Source organism: Suricata suricatta, chromosome 7 (genome assembly GCF_006229205.1).
Source record: "Suricata suricatta isolate VVHF042 chromosome 7, meerkat_22Aug2017_6uvM2_HiC, whole genome shotgun sequence".
Taxonomy (NCBI): domain Eukaryota; kingdom Metazoa; phylum Chordata; class Mammalia; order Carnivora; family Herpestidae; genus Suricata; species Suricata suricatta.
In genome coordinates, this window is record NC_043706.1 from 20,739,948 (window position 1) to 20,760,976 (window position 21,029).

Consider the following 21,029-nt stretch of genomic DNA (forward strand, 5'->3'; position numbering starts at 1 on the left):
TGACACTGGACAGACCCTTCCCAAAATAGCCTGGCCAGAAAGGTTCAGCATTTAATGAAGGCATTGATCCTATCCTCTGTGATTGTAGATGCAGTAGACTGTAGATGCAGTCGCCTCTACAGTCGACTGAACATCCAGCTTGCCGTAGATGCGGGCGAAATCCGAGACAGAGGCCAAAGTTCGCCCGAGTGCCCAGTGGGAGCTGCCAGGAGCTGGTGCTATTGCCAGATAAAGGTCTCATCCCAATGTAGCCTGGCTTCATTGGAAGGACGGAGTATCTTAGAGGCAACTGAGGAAAAGGCGATATGAACCATTTTTTGTTTTGTGTGTGTGTGTGTGTGTGTGTGTGTAGGTTTTTTTTTGCAATTGTGGGGGAAGGCGGCGCAAATGCATCCGGGAGCAACTACACAAGCGGCGACACCGGGAAGAGACCCGGGAACACCTCTCAAAACGACAGCGCCGCTCCTTCCCAGGCCCTGTCCTAAAGGCTGTTCCAGTCACGTGGCGGCCTGGCCCCGCCCACGTCTCCCAGAGGCCCGCGCGCGGCGCCGGCTGTACAGTCGCTTCCTGGTGGTGGGCCCAGTGCGGCCATGGAGGGCGAGCCGCCTCCTGTGGAGGAGCGGCGGCGGCTGCAGCAGGAGCTCAGTGAGTTCGTGGAGAGCTGCTGCCGGAAGCTGGAGGAGGTGACGGCGTCCCTGGGCTGGAGCCTGGATCACCTGGACCCCGGGGAGGCGGGGGCGGCAGAGGTGAGGGCGGCTTGCGCGCAGGGTCCTTTGGGGGGCCCTCAATTCTCGGTCTTTCTGGCGCGGAGCTTGGGTTTGAGAGGTGAAAACGCGGTGGGTGAGGAAGGCTGGCGGGTCTGGGCTTTCCCTAGAAAACGGGGGAATCGGAGTGCTGCTAGCGGAGGTGTCGGCCCTTTGCTTTGTCAGCTGTCACGGATGCCGCAGTTGCGTCAGATTCGGCGACACGAGAGAGCTTGGGAGTTTACCTTTCTCCACCTTCAATTGTACGCTTCTGACTGGGGCAGCACCGTTTCTAGGATTATTAGAGGATATCCCTGAGAGATGGTGACTAGCAACTCTTTGGAACATTAGAATTGCTTTAAAAATGTAGGCACACGTATTAGGGCGAACGGCCCTGATTTCTGGTTATTTTTCATGGGCGGGGAGGAACGGAAGTGCTTCACTCGAGGATAATTCATGATCTCTGATACTCTTTCTGGGTTTATCGCGTTCTGATAATTTCTCCTAGGTTAAAATAACATGACTGCTTCCCCAAAGGCACTTAGAGTATATTTAGTTTACACACAACTCACGTTTATTAAAGTCCTGGTGGAAATTTGAAAAAGATTTTTTTTAAGCTTATTTAATTGAGAGAGAGACGGAGACAGCGCGAGTGGGGGAGGGGCAGAGAAGGAGAAAGAGAATCCCAAGCAGGCTCCCCTCTGCCAGCTCAGAGCCCTGAGTGGGGTTAGAACTCACCAAACCGTGAGATCAGGACCTGAGCGGAGACCAAGAAACCCAGAGTCGCATGCTTAACCAACTGAGCCACCAGGCTGCCCCTAAAAAGGTCTTTATTGTTTGTTTAGAGGGATGTTTGAAGCTGTGAATTCCATTGAGCGGGGCCTCCCACGCCTTTCCTTACCACTGAAATTTCTGATGACACTTGTATTGCATTTTGCTTATGCCGTTTACTATATAGGTTAGTTACCCCGTTTAATACTTCTAGTTACCCTGTGAGGTAGGTTCTATTAGCCACATGTTATGGATGAGAAAACACCCCAGACAGGTGGTAATTTGTCCCCTAGGACACACTGCTAGTAAATGGCAATTGGGATTCTGAACCCAGGCATTCTGGCTCCCGGGAGCCTGTGTGTTTAATTGCTGTGCTGCCCTTCTAACACTTCTTTATAAAATTCCAAAATTACGACAATTAGCTGTGAGTGTACATCTACATTTTACAGAACCAGAGTCTGCTATTCAAGAGCGTGACTGGTTTAAAAATCCTGGTACTTGGTAGCCGTCGTTCCTAAAATAGGTGCTGTCCAGATAGTGACGAAGCCGCGCTTTTCTGCTGGAGTGTTTTATTTTTTTTTTAATTTTTAAAATGTTTTATTTATTTTTAAGAGAGAGACACAGAACATGAACGGGGGAGCGGCAGAGAGAGAGGGAGACAGAATCTGAAGCAGGCTCCAGGCTCTGAGCTGTCAGCGCAGAGTCCTACACAGGGCTTGAACTCACGAACTGTGAGGTCATAACCTGAGCCAAAGTCCGACGCTCGGCTGCCAGAGCCACCCCAGTGCCCCACTGCTGGAGTGTTTTATTTATTTTTTTTATTTTTATTTTATTTTATTTTTTTTTGAGAGACAGAGCACAAGCAGGAGAGGGTCAGAGAGAGAGAGGGAGACACAGAATCAGAAGCAGGCTCCAGGCTCTGAGCTAGCTGTCAGCACAGAGCCTGATGTGGGGCTCAAACCCACGAACTTCGAGATCATGACCTGAGCCAAAGCCGTTCGCTCAACTGACTGAGCCACCCAGGTGCCCCTGGAGTGTTTTAATGCTGAAGTACAGTGAATGACAGTCACAGGTCCTGTCACAGAGCTTACTGTCTGGGTGTGGTGAGGGGGAATCCAGAGAAATCAGCCTCCATTATAATGTGTTAAAGTAGTACAGGTTATTGTAGGCTGTCCTAGGACAGTGGAGGGTTCCTGGATTCAGTGCATTCTCAGCTGAGAAAAGTGTGCTAAATCAGCTGGGTGAAGCACAGGCCATCAGTGGCAGGGGTTGAAGTCCAGAGAAGCGGGTGTGACCCAATCGAGAAACCTGAAGTGGTTAAGGATAGCTAAACACAGTGTATAGAGGAGGGGGGTGATGGTGGGAAGGGTCCAGATCTTAAAGGTCCTTGTGTCAGCCATATTAAAGAATCTGGATTTTTTTTTTAAATGAGCCATGAAAGTATTTTAAGCCATACTTTATCATCATATTTGCCTTTTAATAAAATAATAATTGCTTACATTTACTGAACACTTGCAATGTTCCAGGCCCTGTTTGAATTGCTTTATGTGTATAAACTCCTGTATAACTTATTTAATCTTCACAATAGGTCTGTGAGAGAAGTCCCATTATACTCATTTTATAGTTGAGGAAATTTAAACTCAGGCAAAGAAAGGTTAAGTACCTGAACCAAGTTCATGTAATCAGTAAGTGGCAGACTGGGATTCAAGGTAGCAGCATTGTGGAGAGTGGAAGGGACAAGTCTGGAAGCAGAGAGGTTAGGCAGTGGCTATTGTAATCCAGGAGAGAGATGCTGATGTCCTGAAGTGGGCAAGTGCCCGTGAGGATGGATTATGTGGTAGGGTTTCAGAGTTACTTAGTAAAAAGGACTAGGTGACTGATTAGATGTCAGTGATGAGGGAGAAGAGACGGTTTTCTACTTGACGAAGTGGGACCTTTCACTGAAAGTGGGAAACACAAGAGGAACAGGTTTAGGGGTCAGGAGACCATGAATATAATGAATTTATGTTTGCTACAGTGAATTGTTAATGTTTTTAGTATAAGGTACTCAGGAGAGAATCCAGGTCTAAAGATCTAGATTTTGAGAGTCCTTACTATATATAGAAACTCAAGCCATGATATCTTCTAGTAAGTATATCAAATGGCACAAAGTCACGAGTTTGACTTATGTAAAACATCAACATTTAAAGGGGTACAGGTAGAACAAGGAAGGCACCTTTTTAAAAAAATACTTTAATGTTTATTTTTGAGAGAGAGGAGGGGGGTGGGAGACACAGAATCTGAAGCAGGCTTCCGGCTCTGAGGTGTCAGCACAGAGCCCAACAGAGAGCTCAAACTCAAGAACTATGAGATCGTGACCTGAGCCGCAGTCGATGCCTAACTGGCTGAGCCACCAGGCGCCTCAAGGAAGATGTCTTTAGAGGAGACCAAGCAGAAGGGACCAGGGAGGTAGGACATGAAGACTGTATGAGGGGAACAGAAACAAACAGTTGGACTGTAACCTTCTTAGAGTTAACATACCTTAGAGAGTCTGACGTGTGCTTTGGCAATAGTAGTAAGACCATTGTTAGTGACCTCCTGACTGGGAGTTTGTAAAGAAATCTTTCAAAGGGTTGGGCTTTGAAGGAGTAGAGAGGGGGCTATAAAGGAGAGAGAGATTGAGGGAGGTTTTTTGTTTTTGTTTTTAATGGGCACATACATCACATGGGGTTGACAACGAGGCCTTTTAGAAGAGGAGATAAGTGGATAGTACCACTTAATCGAGTAGTAAACTTTAATGGTATAATCATTTATTTAAATATTATGTACCCCTTTTTTGCTTTTGCTTCTGTTTCTTTTTTATAGGATGAAGTTGTGATATGCCCCTATGATTCCAATCATCACATGCCTAAATCATCTTTAGCAAAGCACATGGTATCTTGTAGATTGAGGAAACTGGGCTATACCAAAGAAGAAGAGGTACCATACATTTATATGTATATGTCATGTAATTCATACATTAATAAATTTACAGTATTCAGAAAGTATCGTGTGAGGTTTTCTGTCAAAATAATAGTCATTTGTGGGGTGGGATGGTACTTGCCTAATTTCACATATTTTTTTTTTAAGAAACAGTTAAATGATATAATCTTTAGTTGGTTCATGTCAAATCTTAAAATAATCAATTATCTGTTACTCAAGAATACTTTTTTTTTGTTCTTACCATTTAGGATAAAATGTATAATTCTGATTTTTTCTATGAGAATGTGAAGATACCTTCAATTACTTTGAGTAAGTATTAGTAGATTATAATTTAAAAATATCTCAGTATAGGCATTGATATTTCATTTTTGAATTTTCAAAAGATGGACATTATAGTATGCTTATTATTAAGAAGGAAATTTTGTACCTTGGGAGAGTGTAGGATGAATTAATGTACAGTGAAAGTAGTGTGCTTGATCTGAAATTTAGAGATGAGGCTTATATTGATAGGTCATGAAAACCCTGCAAAGCTTTGTATCATAAACACAAAGTTTGCAGACTGAGTATGGAAATGTGTTCCAAGTGTTAATAGCATGTATAAGAGGTTGTTAATATCTCAGGCTTTAGAATCAGAATGCCCTGATCCTAATTTTTGTCACTAATAGATTTGTGACTTTAAGCAATTTAACATTTTTGTTGCCTAAATATCTTCATAAAATGGTGGATGATGATAATAGCACCTTTGTGAGGATGAAATGATATATATGTAAAATGTTTAGAAGAGTGCTTGACACTTAGCTGGAATCAAGAAATGGTAGCTATTATTGGTTGCTAAAATTTGCAACAACTACTGGAACATGCCTGATGGTAATGTTTTCTGAACTGCTTGACGTCTGTTACATACTTGGTTCTAGCTAGATATGAAAGAATTCTGCGTTCAGATTACCTGGGCAGCAGTATGGATGTTTTTGCTTTTAAGATTCTGGAAGGTTTGCCAGTGTGCCCAAAGTGCTTGGATTGGAAACAAGTTAATAATTTAATTGTGGACACTGATAATTCACACTGTGTTAATGGGTCCTTTTTTCACAGATAAGGACTCACAATTCCAGATAATTAAACAAGCTAGAACTGCAGTTGGAAAAGATGGTGATTGTTGTAATCAAAGTAAGTAGCATCATAGTTTGAGCTAATTAATGATTCAAACTATTTTTTAAGCATGTTACTAATTTTTAAGAAAAATCTTGTGGAAACTGTTACTTGGGAAATATTGTTTTACATTTAACATTAGGCCAATGTGTTTGGTGTCAACTTCATTTGTTAGATATTTTCTGCTCAAATATAGCAGAGTCTCACTGGGCCACTGTCTTAGCTAGGGTCTCATGCTTTGGAATCACCTAATAGGTGAGATTATCTTGTGGATCATTTTTATTCTGATTATTTGGTAACTAAATCCCATTGAGATTGTCTTACCCTGAGATTTCTTTCCTTTCTTGAGGATTAGCCCATTGTTAAATGTAAAAATATTGAAATGCAATGTAAAAGGAAAGGCTTAGGCTAAAAGAGAATTTTAGAGTAAAACCCAAACACAAAGTTTTCCATAGAGTTTTAGAAAGTTTGTAGATCCTTTCATGCCCAGTCCCTTCTTCCAAGGACTTACTTTAACAGAGACTAGGTTAGAATTTTTAATTGTTAGCCTTTAGGAAATGAATAGAAAATGAAATCCATCCAAAACATAGAAGTAAATGAGTAAATAGAGCTAATATAATAGATTTCTGAACCTAGCTTTAACATGCCATAGCATTACCGACTCTTCTTAATAAGGGTTTCTGAGTTGTCTTTGAATCTTCTAAAGATAGATTTCTCTGGGCATCTTACCTTTTTTTCCTCCCCTCATTCTTTCTAGCTCAATCATATTTATTAGCCCATAGTTAGGGTTTGTTTCTCCCTTTTTGAAGTTCAGAGTCTTTACCCATTGTTCTAAGCGAATAGCTGGACTTGGTTTTTTCTTAAATTGCACTGTGGCTTCAGGAGGAGGAACTCTCTTACCTTTGGTGTATATTACATTGGTTCCATGCATTAGTCAGAAGCACATTTCCTGTATTTCCTGTTTTAAAGCTCCCATTTTATGTACTTTCTGCTAAATTCCAGAGTTCTTTTTCTTTGAGGAGGGAGACATTTGACTCTTAAAGAGATTACTGAGCTCTGATTAGTCAAGCCTATTTTTGAGCCCTTATTATTGATTCTATCCTTTACCCCCAGTTTAGTTAACCAAGAAAACTGTAGAGGATTTTGCTATTGTCTTTGGGAGGGGTTAACTAGTTAGATATATTTGCTGAATTTATTTTAGAGTTGAAAGAGAACTGGAAGATCATCTAATCTGGCATCTGTGATTTACAGATAAGGAAACAAACTCTTTCTGAGAATAATGATAAGGTTCTGGTGTGCTCTGAAGGCTCTCAGCACTTCAGGTTTTTAAAAGAGTTTCTTTTTTTGTAGCTGTTTTATGTATTTTATATCTTTTTCATAACAAATGAGATAATCTGGACAAATATTTCCCCCCCCCAATATTAGAAGAAATAGAGACACAGAAATGGATTAACACTCCTTTGTTAGATAATAGCAAGTCTTGGTAATAGCAAAGCTGGATTGAGAGCCAAGTCCTGAATTTTGGTACACACTCTGAACTGAAGTTTTCTGTTAGGAAACTTTATTTAGTGAAATTTATGGGCTAAGATTCTAGATATTGTTCAAATATTTTAATTATTTATTATGTCTATTATAAATAAGTACAAGAATATCACAGACCTCAAATCTGTATCAGGCACTGCTATTATTAGTAATGTTCATTGTTTATTCTAGTTTGTAAGCCTATTTTAAAGAAAGAAACCAGTTTCTTGGCCTGGTATAAATGCCAGTTTTTCTGAAGTTTTGTTTCCTTATCTGTAGTTTAAAGCTATCTTACAATGTTGTTTAGAGTAATGGAGATAATGAATGCTAAACTAGCACTAGCTCTAATATTTGGTAGTTTCTGTTGTCTAAGCAATTTAATTTCTAAGCACATTAATGTACAGAAAGCCATATTAAAATAATGAAATGGGTGAGAATTTTATATATGTGAGTAATTTAGAAAATGTTCTCAAGTTTTTAAATTTATATTAACTAAGTAATAAGGTAGATTGGACATTGAATTTAGTTCCTTACAAAAGCAAAGAGTTACTTTTGAATAGTTCTTTTAGTAGGAAAGTTAAGAGGAACTTTTATTTTGTTTTTGCACTTTATTAAATTAAGACTTAACTGTTAAGAATTTTTTAATATGATCTGTAACCCTCTTTTTAAAACTTTTCTCATCTTGTGTAGAGATCTGTAGTTTCTCAATAGACATTATTTTTGTGATCCACTTATGTCTTCGACATTTTAAAATCTTATGGCCTAGAACAAGAATATATTTTAATATGTTACTGATTTATTTACTTGGAAGGATATAGCATAAGCAATTTCATGTTTTCCCATTTAATTAATATTTTGTATGTCATGTACTAAGTTGTAAGTTTTTTGATGTTATATGTTTCCATTTCGTCAGTCATACCAGATTTCCACTCAGTGTACAAAATTCTCAATTCATAAACTTCTGTGAAAGCTTGAAGTAACCATGAGATGTACTTCCTTATTGTCAGATAGAATACCTTGGCTAATTTTATAAGCAAGATGCTATTTTTAATCATAAACAATCATTTTACATTTATTGGTTTATCTTTTTCTTTCAGTATTATTTGCTATATTTCAGTTTCATGACTGTATTTGAGTCATGGCCATGGTTTGAAGATCAGTGTATTATACTAAACCTTCAAGAGACCTAAGTAAATTGGCTCTAGGCCTAGTCTGTTCCTGCCACTTGTGAGACTTGGGCAAATCATTTTACCTCTATGGGCCATAATTTGTTCATTTCTGATGCTGGAAATTATGTGATTCTTCTTAAAATTCTGAATTTGTATCATTGAGCCAGTACCTTTTATTAATGTTTAATATTATATATATCATATGATTAAGATGCTCTGTGATGGCAAAAGTGATGAAAAAGAAAGAATTAGAGTTACTAAAAAGGTAGAGTTTCAGTTTGGGTGAAGAAAAAGTTCTGGAGATGGACAAAGTTATGGTTGCAAAACAATGTAATATACTTAATGTCACTGAACTGCACACTTAAAAATCGTTAGATGGTAAATTTTATGTTATGTATATTTTACCACAACTTTTAAAAAGCTGCTACAAAAAAAAGTAAAGGATCATAGAATTTACATAGAATACATCAAAGTGTATTTCTAAATCCTATAGAAGCTTGTGTTTAAAAATTTACATTTAATGGAAATGTAAGCTTATTTGTGTTTATCCTTTTTTCTTTGTCAGAAATATCAATGTTCTGAATTATATAAATGCAGTTTGTTGTTTAACTTTTCCTGTACTTTTTCTTTTTCAGTAATTGGGGTGAGTATAAAGAGGAATTAGGAACCTGAATGTACTCCTTATTTAAAGATATGCAGTATCCTTTTTGCAAATGATATCCTTTTAAAAGTATCACTCAAATTTCTAAACTTGATCTTAACCACTGTCACAGTATTATGGTCTTTGGAATTTTCATTGAATTTCAAGGAATTTAAGTATCAATCATCACCATACAGAAATTTAAGATGAATAAAGACCACTCAAAAATAATTAAGGAGGAAATTATATTTCTTTCTCTAAAAATAATAGGCAAAGGTTTATGTGGAGCTTGTTTGTAATATATCACTGTTTTCTAATCTTTGTATTTTTCTCCTGGATTTTTATATTCTATATTCAAAGGAATTAGGCTTATCAAAGCTAATTCATTTTTATGGTACAAAATGAAATGTTTTCACATCTGCCTTCAAAAAAAGCTTTATGTATTGTCTACCACAATTAGAGTAAAATTGATTGACTTGAAAGGGAACCCTTCTCTACTAATTCAGAACCCTTTGACTAATACAAATGACCCTGTATTGTTATCCATATATATTCATGGACTCATATTCAATGTAGCACTCCTCTTAATGTAGACAAATGTAAAGTCATCTCTTTTTTGTGTTGTAGTGCTTAGTTGATCGTTTGCTCTTATTTGAATTTTTCTTTTGCCTCTTTACCTAGGAGGTCAAGTTAGACTTTATCAAATAAAAGTATCTGGGAAGAGCTACTGATCTCACCTTGTTCTGTGAACCAGTTATTCCTTTAGAGTAGTAGCTCCTATTCATTGTTTGCATCAGTGAATAATGAAGGCTAGAAAGAATTGTGTTAAAACAATTGCTTTATTTACAGTTACCATAAATTTTTATTTCTTTGAGAAAATTTGAATCTCAAAACAAAAATTTTCTTCAGTGTTTAATACATCATGTCAAGGTATTGTATTTACTTTTATTCATTAATGAGCAGATTTTAGAAAGTTCTGTGACTGTCGGGGGGCACTGCTCTTAACTCTTTTAAATTAATTTGGTTATGCCAATATGCTTCCTCTTCAGAAAATTAGAACAAATTTAGTCTCAGTTTAATCTGTCTTTCTCTGGTCTGAGGAAGTTTGGGATTTCTGCTACTTACTAAATTGTGTTTTGGTCCCTAGTTCTAAGTCATTGCACAAGTGGGGTATGTTTTGAATATGGAACATCTAACTTGATGTCTGTATAAAAAAGACATTTTTTACACATTTTTCATATTTCCATAATATATTTTCAGAGGGACGGCAATGTGTATTACCTATTAAAAGCATTTTTTTCTTTTATGGGGAAAAGCATATAAACAGAAAGGAAGTTACTATTTTTATCATATGGGTAGCCTTTTAAAAATTGTTCCTTATAAGCAAATGATCTCCTGGTTATTATTGTCTGCCTTTACGGGGTCTGTCCTCACGTTTTTGCAGAGAATAGCAAACATCCACAGTACATGCTTTCTGTGGGTATGGCTTTGAGGATAAAGTCACTGTTTACCATTTATCACATGGATATTTTGTATATCTTAGGGATTACTGTGAAAACAGTTGTGTTAATATTGCATCATTACAGCACATGTTTAAAGATAAGGAGTAGATTTTAAGTCTACAATGCTTCATGTATTGTTTATTCTTGTGGTTTTATTTTTACTAGGGGTTTATTCTTCATTACCTGTTGAAGTTCCTCTGAATCACAAACGGTTTGTTTGTGATCTAACACAAGCTGATCGTCTTGCCCTCTATGATTTTGTAATGGAGGAGACCAAGAAACAGCGCTCGAATTCTCAGATTATTGAAAATGACAGTGATCTCTTTGTAGATTTGGCCGCCAAAGTCAATCAAGGTTTGAGATGAATATCATAGTTTTCTAATTCTTAACTGTCATTTCATTCTTTGAGTGTTACTAAGATTTGGTTGTCAGGCCTCTTTGAGTTGGGAGAGGATGGTTTTACATGATCTGATATTCACATATATGTTAAGATGTTAACTTAGTGCATGAAAATTTTGCTGTCTTTTACATTAGGCATACCTTCCTTCTGTAAGAATGTTACAGCTGTGCTGGTCCTTTAATCTTTGTAGCTTAACAATCTTAGGTTCAACTAATGGAGAAAAGGAATTATATAAAATTTAGCCTATTTGTATAGTACATAATTGCTAGATGTTTTTGTATGCATGGAAACATATTGAAATATGAGATGATTGTAGTCTTTTTTCCTGCTAATTAATAAGAACTTAAAAGCTTCCAAGGATATAATAATTCTTATATTAATATCTTTTATTAGATAATAGTCGAAAAAGTCCAAAGTCTTACCTTGAAATCCTGGCAGAAGTGAGAGATTATAAAAGAAGACGCCAGTCCTATAGAGCTAAGAATGTTCACATAACCAAGAAATCATATACTGAGGTAAGTTTTACATAATCTCCTAGAGATTTTCCTTCAATAGTTTTCTAAGTCTGTTCTATGGATTTCCACAGTTCTTAGAGGTTTTCTGAAAGAAAATAGCTTCAAGGTGGCCACACCTGATTTGTATTTGCTCCATTACTTTCAGATCCACTGTATCAGGCAAAGAAAGCCTTTTCATGGTACAAAACTCTTACGTAAAGAGGCTGTACAATCTTAAAAATGATCTACTTTTGAGAAAGCTTTGTGTCCTGATAAGAGCATAGATTTTGGGCTTAGACTTGGGTTTGAGTGTTAATCGTGCTGTGTATCATTGGCCATTTGACTTTGACAAGTTCTTTGAGCTCTTTAAGGTTCAATTTTTTTCATATTATATATTTTATCTAGACTCTGCAGGATTGTTGTAAGAATTGATTGAGATAATGTGTGTGAACACAGAAGTTGGTCAACAAGTAGCTGTTGTCTTTTCCTTACAGAAATTTTAGTGTGCTTTTATGTACTCTTCTAAGTGTTTGGGCTTAAGAAATGTCTGGCATAAAATATATATTAGTCTCTTGATGTATATCTTGTTATTTTCAGATGTCCTTTAGTGGATAGTCAGAGTTGATGAATTTTTTTGGTACATGAATTACCTTGCCCAGACTCTACAAGTAATTTCCTCACTGAATCTCTAAATTCTTCCTACATTATTTCTTACTTCTCTCTATGATTTCTAAGACCTTCCATAATCTGGCCTTATTTTACCAAGCATTTTCTTTTGCTTTATTTAAGTGTGTCTCTTAAACTATATCTGATGACACACATATATTCTTATCTCCATGGCCAAATAACGTGTTTTCTCACCTGAAATGCTCTTTTTTATTATTGTTTTAAATCTTGATATAAACTTTAAGGTCCATTGTTTCCATGAGGTGCTAGTTGACTCCGTCATTTGCTGATTTATTGTTTGAATGCTCTGTGTACCACATAGCTTAGCACTTAATCTTACGCTGTTCTTTGTACAATTAAAGTATATGTTTCAGTCTTCCCTCTTCCGGTCGAGGTCTGGGACCTCATCATATTACCTAAGTATTTGTTTGGTGCCTCAAATACTTAGTGATTCATCACTTGTCTTCTCTGGTCTCAGTACCTTGTAATCAAGTGTAAGTGTAGCTGTTAGTGTTCTTCACAATTTTATGATTAACCTTTTTTTTTTTTAAGTTTTATTTATGTAAGTAATATCTGCACCGAATATGGGGCTCAAACTCGCAACCCAGAGAACAAGAGCCGCATGCTCAGACTAAACTAGATAAGTGCCCCCGTGATTAACTTTTTATTAAGGAAATATTCAAACATATGCTAAAGTAGGTGGAATAGTCTAATAAACTCTTTTGTCCCTGTCACTCAGCTTCGACAATTATCAACATATGGCCTTGTCATCTTATTTATATCTCACTTTCTACCTCCTTCCTCCACATTGGTAATTTGGGAAGTAGATCCTAAATACTTTTCATCTGTAAAAACTTCAGTGTTTACAAATCTTTCAGTAATTTATCATATTCCTGGTCATGGCTTTTCCAACATTCTATCTATTTCTAGCTTCATTCATATCCTCTATAATTTTTGTTTTCTCTGAACTAAACATGAACTTTGTCAAATTTCAGAGAAAAGTTTACCTATTGTATTTACTGTGCATAACACACTGCTGTTGGGTGGGTAAAGATAAATGGCCCACAGTGACTACCCTCAAGGAGCTTAGAACAGTTTACAACAAGTAGAACAGACCTTTCAAAATACAGCTTGCATTCAGTGCTAAAATAAAGTGAGATCCAAGTATAACGGAGAAAGCAGCGATTCTTTTTAAACGATTAGATTGGTATGGGCTTCATAGAGAAGATAACATTTGAAGGAAAGGGAGAAGCAGGAGCGGTAAAGAGTGTCTGTTCGTCAGCTCTTTCCTGTGGCAAATCTGTGTGAGGTCCGGTCTGTGGAAACTGTCCAATAACACTTGGGCTTCCTAGAGATCGTGTAGAGCTCATCAGGGAGTGATGTAGGGCTACTCAGGAAGTGCTAGAGCTAGAATTGTAAGTCAGGTGTCTGTGACTCATGTCACTCTCTGGTGTCTCTTTGACACGTCTTAGATTTTCTCAGGAGAAAATGGTGGAGGAGAGGAAGTGGTGGATGAGGATATTCCAGGTGGAAGAGCTTGTGTTCCTAAAAATGAATAGCAGTACAATTTTCCAGAGACCCATTGGTAATCCAGGATGGCTAGTGGTTAGGGTTGCTGAACCATCCAGTAGGAGACAACGCTAGTTTCTACTATGTGATGTAGTAAAATCATGAAAGGCTTCAAAGAAGCCTCCATTAAGGAATTTGGACACTGTTCCATTTTACTTTGGGAGCCATTGAAAGTTTCCTTGAAATGGGGAGAAACTCAGTCAGAACTGAACTTTCCAGTGTTTGTCTTTGAGATTGCCCCTTGCCCCCTGTATCTTTTAAAAACATTTCCTAATTAGGCACAAGGGAGGTGTAAACTTCTGTTTTAGTCTCATCTGTGCTTCCCAGTTGACTAGCCCTGTGCTTAATGGCATGGATAAATAGGAAAGAAAGAAACTTCCAAATGGTTCTTACAGGGCAGGTGTTTGTATACTCTTATGGGAAAGTATCAGTGAAGTAACTCTAATATTTCATATTTTGTTTCTCATCTTAAATGCCAGATGAAAAAAGCTTTATTTGTAAATGTCTCAAACATACAAATAAGTTGCAAAACTAAAAATAGTACGATGAATATGAATATCGTTTACTCAGATCACCTGTTGTTAACATATTGTCCCATTTGCTTGTCATTTGTATTCTTTCTCAATCTGTACAGTTTTCTCTCGATCTCTGTCTATACAATATTTTTATGAACTATTTAAGTTACATAATTAATAATGTTTTGTCACTAAATATTTAGTATGTATTTTTTAAAAATAGAGATATTTTTCTTAATCATAAGATAGTGATCACCTAGCAAGTTTATCAACAATTATAATACTTTTTAGCATTTATTTGAGAGAGAGAAACTGTGAGCAAGGCAGGGGCAGAGAGAGAGGGAGACCCAGAATCTGAAGCAGGCTCCAGGCTCTGAGCTGACAGCACAGAGCCCTATGTGCGGCTTAAACTCACGAACTGTGAGATCATGACCTGAGCCAAAGCCAGCCACTTAACCAACTAAGCCACCCAGGCACCCCTATAGTACTTTCATTTACCATTCATATTCTAATTAGGCCACAGAATTTTTTATGTTCCCTAAACTGCTCTTTTCCCACAGTCCATTCTGTCATGAATCTTAGTAAATGTTTGGATGATTGTTAGCAGGGATTTTTCTAGCTTTGCAGTCTTAATTTTTTTGAAAAAACTTTCTTACTGAGACTGGGTGCTTATCTCTCCACAGGTGATTCGGGACGTCATAAATGTGCACATGGAAGAACTCAGCAGTCATTGGCAGGAAGAGCAGGAGAAAGCAGAGGACGAGGCTGAAAAGTAGGTCATGTGTTTACTGGTAAAAATATTCTCTTTTTAATCTGTTATTTATAATCATTTGACTAAGGTTTAGCATTTCCAAGACCATTAATAAAACGCTATAATTCATTAAAGTGCTTAAATTGTTCCATGTCCTCATTCCTCAAGATGATGACACCAAGGTTTCTCTGTGATGTTGCCCTTTGACAGTTTTGGAGAGGCGAATATATTGATGAAATAGTAAAACAGTAAAATGTTTAAGAGCTATGTTTCTTTAACTGTCTTCTCGTATGGAATATGAGATTATACCTGTTTTTAAAAATGTTTATTTATTATTTGAGAGAGAGAGAATGAACAAGTCGGGGAGGGGCAGAGAACAAGGGAGACACAGAATCTGAAGCAGGCTCCAGGCTCTGAGCTGTCAGTACAGAGCCCAATGCAGGCTTGAACTCACAAACCGTAAGATCATGATCTGAGCCAAAGTTGGATTCTTAACTGACTGAACCACCCAGGAGCCTACGTTATACCTATTTATATCAATTGTATCATTGTTCGGATATAGAATATTCCACTATATTGTGTGTTTGTGTGTGTTTGGTGGAGGCCATTGTTTAAAACCAACTGTTCTGAGGCACCTGGGTGGCTCGGTTGAGTGCCCTACTTTGGCTCAGATTATGATCTCATGGTTTGTGAGTTCGAGCTTTGCATCGGGCTATGTGCTGACCGCTTGGAACCTGGAGCCTGCTTCGGATTCTGTCTCTTCTCTCTCTACCACCCCTGCTCACACTCTGTCTCTTTCTCTCTTAAAAATAAAATAAGCAGTAAAAAAATTTTTCAAAACTGTTCTTTCTGTGTTTCAGGAATGAAGAAAGGCGATCAGCTTCAGTAGATTCACGGCAGTCTGGTGGAAGCTATTTGGATGCTGAGTGTTCACGACATAGAAGGGATCGAAGTAGGAGTCCACATAAAAGAAAAAGAAATAAAGATAAGGATAAAAACTGGGACTCAAGAAGAAGGAAAGAAAGGTAAGTTTAACACTGCATCATCTGATGTTGAATTGTTTACTTTTGAAACGTATATAGATCCTTCTGTTGAAGAGTATGTTGAGAAAATGGATTATAAGAATAAACTACAGTAAAGAGAGTAGGTAAGTGATGAGAATTCTGATCATTTGTCTTATTTTAGTTTAAATGACCACAGTTCTGGTGGTATAGTTCTCTATATGCCTGATTGGATGTGGGTTTCCCTCTTTTACTCCTTTTTTCGTAGCCAGGACATGTGGAAGTAATGTCTAGGTAGGTAATTAACTGTGTCAAAAGGTGTTTGCCTAGATCTCTTTTTTGTGCTCTGTCCTCCCTCCTTTTTCTTACTATTTCTTTCTCCTGCTAATTCCTGGGTTAAAGGGTATATAGGGTCAGAGAGATGATCCAAACTTTAATGTCAAGTCAATTTTGCCTTTGTTAATAACCCTCATAGAATTTGATGGCTAGAAAAATATGAACTAATATTAAAATAATAAATACTAAGATAAATTAATAAATAGTCAAATAATAAATTTAAGTCATTTGGGGTCAATTCCTGTCCAGCTGCTTCTGGGCATCTGCCTGGATCTCGCAGTTGTCAGGTCTCAAATTGAACTTACTTTTTCTCATTCTTCTGTCTTTCCCCAGCATTCCATATTCTGATGTATGGGCTGACCATCATCTGTTCACCTAAACAGAAATCAAGGAGTTATTTTAGTTGCTCCTTTTTTATTCATACCATTTAGTTCCTAATTGCTATCAGTTTTACCTGAAGATAGCTCACATGCACCTCCTTGTCTCTGCCCTACTGCTGTCCATCTGGAAAATGACAGTTGTCCTAATTGTTCTACCTGCCCGCAAGCTTGTCTCATGGAGACATCCCTACCCTACTGCCAGAGTGAACTCTCACTCTAAAAACTTTTCAGTGTCAAAATTCACATTGTTTAGAATGGCTCCCAAGCCCTTTGGGATAAGGGCTCTACCTACCCATCCTTGTATTTTGCCACAGCCCCATGAAATGCCAAAATTACGCTCTAGCCAGCCTGAATTACTTACAGTTCCTCATCTATACTGTGCCACATTTATGCCTTTCTGCGTCAGGTTCTGCTGCCTAATTTTTACTTTTTAAAGCCTCCTTGGTAAACTCTTCCTTGTCCCTTAGGACCCAGGTTAGTCATTTCCACGAAACCTGTTCTCACTGAGGCACAGCTGATACCTCTTATTTTGTCAGCACTCTGCCTCGCATGTTCTTTTTATTGAACTTATATTATTACTCTCCCTACCAGACTGAGCTCCTTGAAGTCAAGTCAATGTCTTGTTTAGTAACATATGTACAGTGTTTGTCTGATAATGGCTTCTCAAATGATACTCGTCTCTCTCCAGGGCCAGTAGTGATCAGGAATTAGTAATGCTTATGGGTTCAATAGTTTTGTTATCTTACTGTCATTTATTTCATGGGCTTCAAGCTAGCTGTGATTTCGTCCTTTTCTTATAGAAGTGAAATATTTGTTTAGTAATCCCTTTTGATTGATATAATGAATGATATTTTTTTAATAATTATACACAAATTAACTTTTAGTTATCAGAATTATTGTGTTCTTTTACCTCCTTTTAGTTTGTTAATGCTTCTTCCATTTGAGTAATTTTTGGCATCTCTGATCAATGTTTATGACTTAAATATATTAGCCTCAAATATGAACATTAAATAATTTTCCTTTAGAGAGGATGTATTTAGAGTTTAAATATAAACTGAGAGTTAGTAGGAAATATATCCTTCCAGTAGCAGTGCAGGGCTAATCTTTGATATCCACCCTTGAGGTGGAATGAATTGTGGGAGGCTGAGATAGGAGCCAGCATAGGGATATCAGACAATTTCTGAGTTCTTTCTATAACTTTAATATTTTATTTGAAATGAATTCTCTTCTCCTCATGAATGTATATTCAAAATCAATTTTAAAGTGGAATTACAAAATGCAGTTTAAAAAAATCTCATTTTACTTGTCCCCATGGCAATTTTGTCCCTTAGTTTTAATGATTCGTTTTCCACATTTACTCTTAAAAAAACAACTGTTTAGGGACATCTGGCTGGTTCAGTTGGTAAAGCATGTGACTCTAGATCTCAGCATTCAAGTTCGACAATGAGAGTACAGCTTACTTAATAAAAAACCCCAATTACTGTTTAGTTCTGAATGCATGTTTTAACTTGTTCTGAAGTATATTACTGATGAATTATCATTTTAACATACTGATAGTAAAATGTCCATCATTTGTAATAGTTTTTTTTTTAACTCCTGTCATTTCAGGGATGGGGAAAGACATCATAGTCATAAAAGAAGAAAGCAAAAAATATAAATGAGGTATTTGTACATGTTTTAATTTTGCTTATTCCAGGATAACCAGTATGCCAGTTATTTTAATTACAATTGCTTTGAGTAGAAGAATGTGTTTCTGTGACTTTGTTTAGTGCTCAGATTATTAATTTTCAGTAAGTACTTCTGTATCTAACTACAAGTACACTATTATGCCCTATAACTTTGTTTTACTTACATTTTAATAGATGATTGCTTCTATTTCTGATTTTGTTTTATTCTTTGTGATAATTTTTGTATCAGAAAATTCTTTAATTAAAGTCAGTACTTAAGCTATTTAAATAATACACAAATACATTCTTATTTTAAAAAATTAAACTTTTCAGTTAGGTTAATGTCCCCTTGGAACACACCTGTAATCCCTGTGGCCACCCTAGCGACTCCTATTTACCACTCTACTGGTAAATTGTAATAGGGAAGGACAACCTGAATATCGACTAGAAGGGAAGTGGCCTGATTAAATAAAATATGGAATAGTCATGTGATTACTTTACTGGACTTAAAAGAAATAAACTTTATCTAGATTAACATGGATACATCTCAGAAATACAATGCTAAGTGAAAATAGTAAGCTGCAGAAAGATAGATATAAGTTATATTTATGTACAATACTATACGTTTCCTATGTGACACTATATGTATGTAAATACACTTTTAAAGGTTCAGAAGAACCCATAACCAGATTCATAATAGTGACTATTTGGGGGAGGAGTTATAGATGGGAGAGGTTAGGGGTGAAAACCAGGATTGAGAAGGTGGTCAAAGAAGACTTTAGCTTTATTCATAATACATTAATTTTTAGAAATCAGATATTTATGTTTTACTTGTTAATTAAAATTATATTTTAATTAGAATTAAAAATACACTGTTTTCTTTCATGTAAATCATTTTTATTGAGGTTTACTGCTTATATAAAATAAAATACACCCATTTTAAGTGTAAGTTTCATTGAGTTTTGACAAACTTAGACCCCTGCCAACGAAATCACCTTAATCAAGATAGAGAACATTTCCATCATCCCTGAAAGTTACTATATGCCCCTTTTACCAGGCAGTTTCCCTACCCCACCTCTAGGCAACCACAGATCTGGTTCTTGTTGCTGTTGATTAGATGTATCTTTTTAGAATTCATATAAGCAAAATCTTAGAATATGTAACTTCTTTTACTCCACATATTTTTTAGATCAATCCATGTCATATTCATCAATCGTTATTTTCTTTTTCTTAGTATATTCTGTTGTATAATGGGTCACCCAGGTGAGATGTAGGCATTAAATGCTAATCATCTCATGTTCAGCAGCAATACTGTCATTCTTAGAAGCCCAGGATAAAGACTCTAGGGTGGGTTCCAAATAGAGATGAAACTTAAATTATTTCAGTAAGTGACTGATAATGACAGAAAGGTTGACTGGATTTAGATCAGATTGACTGTCAGGCTTTAGGTATGAGAAGCAGCTCTCAGATTTATAAGTTGGAAATCAACAGTTCACTTGCCAATATGAAATCTTATTACTGCTGTTGTACTTATTTTCTGAATATATAAAATTCAGATTTAAAAATCTTAAGGACTTTGGCATTATAATGTTGGACCATGTGAAATTGCTGGTTTTGTGGGTCAAAACCATTTGAATTACCAGCAATTTTATATATTGTAACTTAATTTATTATTTTGTTTTTCAATATCATTTCATTGATTTTGCTGAGTGAAAGGAACTAAAGAATAAGATTGAGAGACATAGTTGGGTTTCTAGTAGAAGAGAGAAATAAGTGGAACGGAGAAGTGGGGTGGTAGGATTGGGGAAAAATAGGATAGTATGGAAAAATGTAAGCAGAGTGCTTGCTTTAGTAGCACAGGTACTAAAACTGGAATAAGAGAAGATTAGCATGGCCTCTGGGCAAGGATGTAACCACAGTTTTTACAGATTTTCAAGTATAATATCAACTACTGCAAACTATCCATTAAAATGTAGATATAGATGGTAAGAGGCTTTGTTTGATCCTTGCATCTTCTAATTATGCATGCTTACCCCTTTGTGTTTCAGACTCCTTCACTGGATTATGAGTTCCTTGAGAGCAGATTTTATATTTTTATCAATATAACCACCACAGTAGTTGTCAATTTATTATTTTAAATTTTGACAAAAGCATTTGCAAGCCCTTGTCATTTAATATCTAATTTTTGATTCATAAAATACTGGCATTAATAATTACTATAACTGTTACCCATCTTACCTGTTTATTTAATCCTATCTCTGATGGTACCTTCTTGCCTACATTTATGATCTACTGGCTGTAAATAATTTTCTCTCCTGAAGTCGTTTAAAAGCACTAAGTATAGCCAATGTTTATTGAACACTTACTATGTAGTGGACTCTGTTCTAAGTGTGTGTGTGTGTGTGTGTGTGTGTGTGTGTGTGTGTATATGTATATATATATATATATATATATATAAATGTATGTAACATAAAATTGACCATTTTAGCCAATTTTTTATGTTTATTTTGAGAGAGAGAGAGAGGAAGTGTGTGTGTGTGTGTGTGTGTGTGTGTGTGTGTGCGCGCGCGCGCGCGCGCGCGTATGAGTGGGGAGAGGCAGGGAAAAAATCCCAAGCAGGCCCTGACAGCCTGTGCAGATGGACCCCACGAACCATGGACTATGGTTTGAGCCAAAATCAAAAGTCTGACAGTTAACCAACTAAGTTACCCAGTTGCCCCAATCATTTTAGCCATTTTTTAAGTATAGTTCAGGGGCACCTGGATGGCTTAGTTGGTTAAGCGTCCGACTTTGGCTC

At 36.7% G+C, this 21,029-nt stretch overlaps 1 protein-coding gene and 1 non-coding gene across 2 annotated transcripts; both read left to right on the forward strand.

Moving 5' to 3' along the window:
- Positions 1 to 538: 538 nt before the first annotated feature.
- SNRNP48 (small nuclear ribonucleoprotein U11/U12 subunit 48) lies at positions 539 to 20,597 on the forward strand. The gene is made up of 10 exons (XM_029945175.1): positions 539 to 746; positions 4,359 to 4,472; positions 4,724 to 4,784; positions 5,565 to 5,639; positions 10,619 to 10,807; positions 11,247 to 11,368; positions 14,781 to 14,869; positions 15,709 to 15,873; positions 18,174 to 18,227; positions 20,281 to 20,597. Exons 1-9 carry the CDS (start codon positions 591 to 593, stop codon positions 18,220 to 18,222), a joined length of 1,020 nt encoding a protein of 339 aa, XP_029801035.1. The 5' UTR covers positions 539 to 590; the 3' UTR covers positions 18,223 to 18,227; positions 20,281 to 20,597.
- LOC115297295 lies at positions 20,072 to 20,175 on the forward strand. Its single transcript, XR_003911389.1, has one exon. It is a non-coding gene; the product is annotated as a U6 spliceosomal RNA (small nuclear RNA).
- Positions 20,598 to 21,029: the final 432 nt, after the last annotated feature.